This window comes from Phaethon aethereus, assembly GCF_964289735.1.
Source record: "Phaethon aethereus genome assembly, chromosome: 17".
Classification (NCBI taxonomy): domain Eukaryota; kingdom Metazoa; phylum Chordata; class Aves; order Phaethontiformes; family Phaethontidae; genus Phaethon; species Phaethon aethereus.
In genome coordinates, this window is record NC_138593.1 from 1,890,992 (window position 1) to 1,900,449 (window position 9,458).

The 9,458-nt window shown below is 48.2% G+C and overlaps 1 protein-coding gene across 1 annotated transcript in view; it reads left to right on the top strand.

Moving 5' to 3' along the window:
- Positions 1–8,370, top strand: part of CORO1C (coronin 1C) — a gene marked incomplete at both ends in the record, with an annotated part of 48,637 nt that extends 40,267 nt beyond the window's left edge. The window contains 5 exons of the mRNA XM_082007938.1: positions 3,788–3,917; positions 5,430–5,611; positions 6,197–6,316; positions 6,945–7,049; positions 8,221–8,370. Coding sequence (XP_081864064.1) covers positions 3,788–3,917; positions 5,430–5,611; positions 6,197–6,316; positions 6,945–7,049; positions 8,221–8,370 — 687 coding nt within the window. The remainder of the gene's footprint in view (positions 1–3,787; positions 3,918–5,429; positions 5,612–6,196; positions 6,317–6,944; positions 7,050–8,220) is intronic.
- Positions 8,371–9,458: the final 1,088 nt, after the last annotated feature.

The window sequence follows — 9,458 nt, forward strand, 5'->3', positions numbered from 1 at the left end:
TTCTTTTAAAACGCTATGGCATGCAGATACCTTCTGTGGCCTCTTCTGGTGTTCTCTTTGAAGAATTATTTTCTTGTGCCAACAAATAAGGAATTACTTAAATATTCATGCTTGATATTCTGCTGAATGACTGTAATGTACTGCAGGTTTTTTAATTCAGCTGGAAAATGTTTGCTTATATAAAGGCTTGTAGATGGTATCAGATGGCCTTTCTCAGATACGGAAAATTTGCTCCATCAGAAGGTGAATACTAATGAGTTTGCATGTAATGGCCAGAGCAGAGTTCGTTTGATTGAGCAAATTGTTTTAAAAATTAAACCAGAGCCCTTGCAGTGACCTGGGACGCCAGCCTGGTCACAGACAGTTAAGACGTGGTACCCAGGCAGGATGAACCAGGACTGGTTCTAGCTGTGGAGAAGGTCTTGTAGCTATGAATAATGGATGTGTAAAGTGCCTTTACAGGTAAAGATAAAACCCAGGGCTCAAACTCATTCCTTTCCTCCTGTAATGTGGACATAGGAATTGATGTCGTTTCTAGGAATTGACTTAATCTTCTCTGCGGGTCGGTGCGGAGCCAGAAGAGACAGTTTTTGATTCTCTTCAAAGGGTATAAAAAAAAGCACTGAAAAATTTTGCTTTGTTTTCCTTCTCACGTGCTGTTTGTGCAAAACCTTTCCCCCTTCTGCTCTTCCTCTGAGACCCAAAGCTCTACACACCCCTGTGGCGTGACTTCACTTCCTCGATCACAAACAGATCAGACACGTTAACTTAAAAATAAACCAAAACCCACAAGAACAAAACAAACCAAAAAACCCAGAAACCCCCACAAGTGGGAAAGCTGACAAACTGTTACCGATGTCCAGTTAATCTTGCGGTATTTTCAGGTTTCCTTTGTGTACTCATCCCGAGTCCTCACCTTCAGCAGGCTGGGTCCTGCATCCAAAGCGAACGTTCCTTAATTTGCCCCGTGGATCTAATTTCATCCCACGCTGAAGACGGGCACCCCACCCTGTGCAGGAATGAGTGGGCCAGGTCGCTCGGGAGCATACCCTGACCTTTCACGCTCCTAGCTTTTTGTGCAATACGGAGCAGGATTACTAGGTCAATAGTTTCTGTAATCTGCAGAGTATTACACTGGTCTGCAGCTGCTGTAAACTACAGGGGCTTTCCCTTAAAGAAAAAAAAAAATCTGTCTGTCCTCCAGAGGCTTTTAAAAAAATCCTTTTCATTGGTATTTTGCCTGTAATACCTCCCTTTCCCTCCCATCCCCTGCACTCGCTGGCTCACGTTTAAACTTGGTCCTGGAGTTTTCTGGCGCGCCGGTTCCTTTGCTAGGAAGCTGCTCTTGCACAGAAGGATCCCCACGCCGTTCCCGGCTGAGACTGTGCAGAGCAGAAACGGGGACCTCGGGGACCCGGTCCCTTTGCTCCGACTGCCCCTGGGCAGGGAGGAAGGTTGGCTGCAGGTGCAGAAGCTGCTCTGACCCTGCCGCTGTCCCTCTGTGGCTTGTCTGCGGGTCCTGCTTGGCCCAGAAGCTTGTGCTGCTCCTGCGCCTTTTTGTGAATAAATTCAATTTTCAAAGCTTCCCTCACAAAGAGAGTGAGGCTGAGGCAGGCCACTTCGTCACACTGTTTCCCTCGGGGGAAGAAATGGCTGTGTGCATGAAGGCTTGCCGTTTTTAAGGGCTCCTCAAAAGTGGTTTTAGTGTTTTTTCTGTTTTTCATCCCCGTGCCAGCTGTGCCCCAGCATCTGCCTGCCAGACAGAGCTGTCGGACCCGAGCTGCTCCACTGAGCATCCCCTGCACTGGTGTCACCTAATGCTCTGCTGGGCACCTCCCGTACCCCTGCTTCACAGCCCCTGGCTCTCCTGCGTCGCCTCGTCTGCGGGGGTCTCCCAGCTCTCATGCTCTCTTTCCAGCTCTCTTACTGGTTTAGGTAATAGCTATTTTCTGCAGCACCACATTATGCCTAGATCTGTGAGGGGTTTGGAGGTTGTTCATCGCAGAGACCTGTGTACAGTTGTGACATTAAATGCAGGTACCGGTTTTAGCAGACTGGCATTAAAGTTCTTCCGTCAGCAGACTTGTTTTAAACTGTTGCTACTGTCAGGCTGTTGTTCCCTGACTGGCAAGAAGAAAGCTGCTTCTGTAAAAACCGATGGCTTTGTAATCCAGTTTTCTCTTGTAATAGGCAGGTGAAATGGTCTGTTGCCGTTCACAAGGCGTGTTGTGTTCCAGCACAATCCCGAGAGCGTGCTGTGGCTGCGGTCACCAGCAAAGCTGGTGTGGAATTGGAAGTGAGCAGGATGACATCCTGCTTTTCCAGGCTGAACAGCTCCGGTTTGCAACCCAGTTTTAAAACGTGATTGCTGGTAAAAGCCTTGGTTTACGTGGTCTTCTTGCTAGAACTGTTCCATCAGGCAGGAGGAGAAAGAGGGATTTTCAACCCTTGCAGAGAAATTCTCTGCTGCGGTTGTGTGCCCGTCGCAGGTCATTCCTCCTGAGGGCGCTGGGAGGGACAGCGCGGAGAGCTGTCTCAGTGACAAGTGAAATAATTTGGGGGTTATTTAGAGGTGAGCTGGTACGCGCTGAGAATTTTTGCATCTTTGGGGGGGGTTATTTAAGCAGCAGCCATCCCTGCGAAAAGGGAGAAATTGGGATTAGCGCAGAAATCCATGTCACCCTCGCACGTGTCTGTCTGCCTCGCTTCCGAAATCCGCTCGCATGGCATCTGCTGGCTCTGACAGCTTGCTGGGCCATCCTGGGCAGGGTCTGGCAAGCCCTGTTCTCCAGCTCCAGGAAAAGCAAACAATGGAAGGCAAAGCAAACGTGCTCTAATGCTGCCACCTATCTATAGGCAGCTATAATTGCTGACTGAGGGGCTTTCTATTTAATTTTTTAGTACACTCTATGTAGGTCAAATTCAGTTCAAAGATGATTGTCCAGTGCTGAGTTGCAGGAATAGTTTTGGTAGGGCTGATCCTGCCTTGGGGTGTGGGGTGATGGGTTTTGCCGCTCCCGTCCCTGGTCCCTGCCAGTTGCCGAAGCCGCCTCCTTTGGCACATAAACCTGCTCTGACTCCGCAGCTGGAATTCCAGTCCTCTGCGATCCCTCGGGGTCTGTTCCTCCTCCTGATGGCACTTTCCTGAAGATGCTTGCAACAGAAGGGTTGTGTAACCGTGCAGGCAAGAAGCAAACAGGCAGTTTGCTGAGCTCAGTGGTAGTTTCTGCTATGCTAACTTGGGCTGCCTTAACCTTTGCCAGGACCAAACTGCTCCTCCCCAGTTAAATGGCATCTGAAAGGAGGCTCTAAACACAATGTGAAAACTAATGGCCAGTATTTCTAAAATAAAAGGCAGGCACCAGTTATAGCTGGAATATCGTCCCTCTGAGGAACAAGCACAATTTGAAAAGACAGCAGCTTGGTCAGATGGAATTCGAGCTGCAAGGCAGATTTTTTCGCATCCCTCTCAGGCAGCATCTGAGATGAATGGATCTCTGGACACAGAGATCTCTCTGGACACAGTGGTAACGGGGCGTTTGCAGCATAAGTAGCCAGTGGTTATGTGCTGGCAGCACGTGCTGGGAAGGATGTTACACGCAGATCAGCCAAAGGTTCATTGGTGGCTGGGAACGATTCCCTCCCCAATTCCCTCTTCCTGTTTATATTGAGAAGTGACAACTCGGACTTCTGCTGTGGCACGGCGCAGGATGCAGGGAGCAAACAAGTTACACGCTCTTCAGAGGGGGTGGCCCTTGGCTAACCATCTTTCCTTTCCCCTTTCCAGGTGTGGCAGATTCCCGAGAACGGACTCACCCTGTCCCTGACAGAGCCGGTCGTAGTCTTAGAAGGCCATTCCAAGAGAGTCGGCATTGTGGCTTGGCATCCGACGGCACGCAACGTGCTGCTCAGTGCAGGTACGGCGCGTCAGGGCTGTGGGGTCGACAGGCACCTCTCCCTCGCGTTTTGCTTGCACACCAGGTATTTTGGAGAAGAGCTTGTTGAATCCTTTCCCTTCTTTCCTCTCCCAGCTGCTTAGGGACGGTGAATCACAAGACTAAAGGCAGTGCCTGGGAACACCAGGACATGTGGCTCACAGCTTCCTCCTTATCTATTATCTTCAGTTTACAGGGATGAGAACTGGGAAATCGTCTGGAGGGATGAATTACAGTATTAAAATTGTTCCAGACTTTATTTGATCTGCAAGTTTCATCTGCTGATAACTATTTACACCTGCACGCTCCTCATCTCTGTTTTCATATACTTTTATAAAAAAGGCCCAACTGTTTCTCCTTTTCACTGATCCCTGCAAGGTATCCCAGAGTCTGGCTGTTCCTTCCACAAGCTTCCATTTTCAGCATTTTCCAAATTGTCTCCTTGACTGGTCCAGTCTATGCAATGGGATTCTTTTGACCACTGAAAACCAGTCACATCATTATGGAAATAAAATTAATGTGTCATTATCCATTGGCACAGTCTGAGGCTTTCACAGCATGACCTTTAGGTTGGAGCCCAGTAAAAGAAGCCAGTCCTTCCAGCTGAACTGTCGGATGAGCTGTGTGTTTTCTGTTGATATAAATGCCTTCTGAGGTACCAGTTTGGTTTTGAGCTGGTTTCCCCAAAAGTGCTTGGAGTTGCAGACCTTGCAGCAGTTAATGTGATGAAACTCAGTGTGAAAACATACAAAAGGAGAAGGTGATTTTTCTTAGGTAGCTGCTCACAAGCAGCAAGATGTGTATGTCCAGGCAGTCTGGCCAGGATCACTCCTAAGAAACACAGGGGAGAAGGGATGCTGTCAGGTCATTGCAGTCTCCAAGGTTCCTCCTGGTGACAACAAACTGATTTTGGATGTCTTTCATACCCTTTGGGAGTTCAAAGTGATTATTATCTTTTGCTTTGGTATATGTTTTTTCCCCTCTGGGGCTTTGGGAGAAGTTGCTCAGTCACACACTGTGCTTTCCTTCTTTTACCTGGTCCTCCACTTCTGTTCTTTATTTTGCTGTCATCTTATCTTAGGCTTTATTCTTTGTCTTCTTGCTGTCTGGTCCTTGAACAAAACCACCTGTCTGATGGGTTGTAGTCCTTGTGAAACTGCTGACCTCAGCTTTTGCTGCCTACCATTCTTTTCTACCTTTGTTCTGCTGTTTCTCCTGCTGTCACTTGTCTGTTTTCCATCCATGCCACTTTTACTCTTTCTGCTGCAAATCTCTCTAACTTGAGAAGACAACTACTAGCTGCCAGCCAGTATTCTCACATACAGAGGTGCAAGAACATCCGCTCTTTGCCCTTGCCATCTCTTGCTCTGTGGTCCTGCAGCTGAGCCAAGACCCAAGAGCTCCTGCACAAAGCTCCTGCAGTAGCAGTGGCCAGGACACACTTTCACAGACCTCCTCCAGCATTGTGACTTTAGCTGTTACTTTCCATTTTAGGTTGTGATAATGCAATCATCATCTGGAATGTGGGAACAGGTGAAGCCCTCATAAACCTGGATGACATGCACGTGGATATGATTTACAATGTGAGCTGGAATCGCAATGGCAGCCTAATCTGTACAGCTTCCAAAGACAAAAAAGTTCGAGTTATTGACCCCAGGAAACAAGAAATTGTTGCTGTAAGTGTGCATGATAATGAAAGAAGCAACGGGGTTTCACTCCAGCAGAGAGTTAGCAAGAGCACATAGAGAAAAAACCTTCCTTAGTATATATACCATGTTTAGTCATGCTTTTCAAAGTGAGGAGAAATATTACTGAAGAGATAGGAGTGGTTGAAGGATTTGTCTGGGTTTACTGGGATTAGTGTTTGAACTAGGATTTTAGGGCTCGGTTTTAAAACCTGCAGGAGTGTAATTCCACATCTAATCCTTTTGTATAATTACAGTTCCAAAGTTGTGTATGCAAAGCGGAGATTTAGCAGCCTGCATATGTGTCGTAGCTTGCAAAGAAGTTTTCCTTCAGCCTTGCAAAAGTCTGATAGGCAAAGCTGAAACAAGTGAGGAATGACCACTTCTTTTGTAGTTTAGTAATTGCTTTCTTCCCTCAAGCATCAGGCAAAGATCACTGGGTGTTGCTCCATGGAGTCGGCACTCTGCGTGGAGGAGCAGTGTGTCCTGCCAGCGATTCTGTGCAGCCAGAAGAGAAGCCACCACCAGGTGGGCTTTTCTGTTCATTGCTAGAGGCTAACTGTAAATCTCTTTCAGGAGAAAGAGAAAACCCACGAAGGAGCCCGGCCCATGCGAGCCATTTTCCTTGCTGATGGAAACATCTTCACAACTGGCTTCAGCCGCATGAGTGAACGGCAGCTTGCCCTTTGGAATCCAGTAGGTTCCTGTCCCATTACTACTTTGCTGTTGAAATGTCCGTTGAGTTACTAGCCCAGACCTACAGTCACCCTCTGAATTCATAGTTCACATACTTGAGCATATTCCCTCTTCTGGAATATACGTGGGCTTCCTGTGCCGTTATTTAGGCTGGACGTTCACTCAGTAAAGGAAATGAGTTCTCTTGTACCAATCCCTGTCTCACTGAGACCAGCAGTGAAGCTGGGAGCTGCACGTTTGACATGTCTGAGAAGATGTACACAGAGAGCAGAGTGGCTGTGTGAGGGTCGCTTCATTCTATGCATTATGTGTGCAGAGCAAGACAGCAACAATCCCATCGCACTGGCGCAAGACGCTCACTAACATGACTATGTCACATCTGTCCCTTGGCTTTGTGAATTTTTTGGGGTCCTGCTTTTATGGCTTTTTGTGATTCAGATGTCCTTGGGGAATGAATAAGCTTGTGAACATTTACAGCATTTTTTATTGTAACACACAGATCCTTCAGGGTGGTGAAGACACCGCTGCATGTTCACTAGCTACAAAGAACTGTTAATAATTTAGATCCTATGTTAACGGGAGCTTTTCCATTCTTCATTAACATCACTGACATTTTTTTTATTTCCAGAAAAACATGGAGGAGCCAATAGCCCTTCATGAGATGGACACCAGCAATGGAGTCCTGCTGCCATTCTACGATCCAGATACCAACATTATTTACTTGTGTGGCAAGGTAAAGAGAAGCTTTTGGAATGACCGGGTGTGTTTAGAGGGAGACTCCTGTTGCATGTATGATACCTGTGAAATGTTCCCCAAGTGTCTCAATTGAGAAAGGTGGAACCAAAAAATTAGCACTGCAGCGATGGTCAGGGCTGCAGACAAACCAGGCTGCTCTGAAATTGCTTTGATCCTCACTCTGCAGGACCATACAGAGAACCTGTGAAGTCTGCCCTGTGTAGGTCTGGTATGTAACTGGGTGTTTCTTTGAGGTGGATTTACATAGGTAAAGCTGCTTTTAATGCAACAAGTCAGATACCATCATCAAAACATCTCTTGTTGGTGTTGACCCGAATGATTGTACATGAGTGTGGGAGGAAGGTACATTTTAGATGTTATCCTCCTTGTGCTTGAAGATGATGGAGCATGTAGCAACACTCACTGTAATTTTATGGGGTTAAATAATAGAAAACTGAAGTCATGTGCTCCTTTCTAAAAGCAATTTGTAGGCATTAAGTGCTGTAAAGTGCTCGCTTCTGATGCCGCAGCTTTGGACTTCCTGCAAATAGGAGCCAAAGACAAGATGAACAAAATTACACAGGAGAATCCATACAAGTACGTTCAAGAATCCCATCTTTGTAAACAGCTAATGAGAAATACTCGTTTTATATCTGCTACTTTTTCTGCTGTTGCAGAGATGCTAGCGTAGTAGAATTGCCTGGAATCGAAGAGAAGCTGGTTTATAGCCTTTCTCCCTGACTGTGGCAGAAAGTTCAGCTTTTTCACAGGAGGAGATGTGGAAGTTGACACTCCCAGTCTTGAAGCACGAGTTTAGGTCACTGTGCCACAGTATTTTCAAGAACAGCACTTACCGCTGAGAAACTGTTCAGCTAATGCACTTGGGTTACAGCAGGGCTCATCCCTGCCGATGCCCTGTGGATAGCGAGAACACAGCAGCGTGCTGTCTGATAGCGACTGCTGTGAGCAGCCTGAGAGGAGACGGGTTCAGCTGGTTAGCTTGAACAAAAAATAGCTATGAAGTGTGCTTGCTCTGTGGTGGCGTTCCTGGAAGGAAAGGCTATCGAGTGAGACCGATGGCCGCATACCCCAGCAGGGAGCAGGCGTGCGGGCGCGGGCGGTGCCGGCCCCTCCAGCCTCTGGAGTGGTCCTCCTCTCCTTTCTTGCAGGGTGACAGCAGCATTCGCTACTTTGAGATCACGGACGAATCCCCCTATGTTCACTACCTCAACACCTTCAGCAGCAAAGAGCCGCAGAGGGGCATGGGGTTCATGCCAAAGAGGGGCCTTGATGTGAACAAGTGTGAGATTGCCAGGTAAGGAGAGAGGCTGTCAGGATGGGCAGTGTTGTCTTAGCAAGCCACCCCATTGCGAGTTCAGCCGTTCAGAAGTGGAAAGTCTGCTTTCATTTTCCTGTCCTACACCGGACCCCGCTGTTGGAAAGACCGCTCTGCTCCACTGTTGTTTCTGCAGTGTTTGTTGGGACCTGTGACATGAAGCGATAGATGCACATTACATGACACAGCCTCAAAATATGCCAGGACTTCGGCTTGAGTCTGTTATAAATGAGTGAGTGATACCTCGCAGAAGATGTTGTCTGCAGAAAGCTTAGCGTCAGGTCGGTCACAGCCTACGCTGTCAACATACCGATGATAAACTTTTGGTGCCTAAGTCTGATAGCCCTCTCCAGCTTGTACACAGCAAGCGGGTTGGACGCTGGTTTCAGGGACTTAGAGAGTAATTAAAGCAGCAGTGCAGTGACCAGAGTGCAGCTGTGATTCAGAAAACACGGCAAAGGAAGAAGGCAACTCGGGAAAGCAGGTTTGTGTCACTGCAATGGCTCCTGGCACACTGCTGGTAGGGAACATGCTGGATGTTGCCCCTGAAGCCTTCTGATGCTCTTCTGATTATTAATGAAAGCAGGAGCCCCTGAAAAGGGAGCAGAGCCTGCGCTTGCCTGAAGCACATGAACGTTTCAGCAGCCGTGCCCAGTGGCCAGGCTGAGGACGTTGGAGTTTGTGGCACTGGCCCAAAGCAGGATCGCAAGGGGTGACCGGAGTGTGGAGACACGTGTGAGCGGTGAGCAGAAGGCTGGCTAGTGTGTACCTGTGAATTACTGGTGTGCTCGATGGCCCGAGCAGTGGTCTGCGCCTCACTGACAGCCCCTCCTGGCCAAAGTGCAACCCTCTGAAGTCACCCAGTAGCTAAGAGAGGAGCTCTGCACACACCCAGGTGGTTTTCTCCAGCCCTTGCAGGGCCCTGCAAGTCCTAGCGCAGCCCGGCTGTGGCTGACTCCTTACGGTTGCTCGTTTCCCACCGCCTCTGTCTCCCGGTACGCTGCTGTGCATGAGCGGCAGACCCGAGGCATCCTTTGTATGGCCTTGGCTGTCCTCACGCCTAAGTTGCAC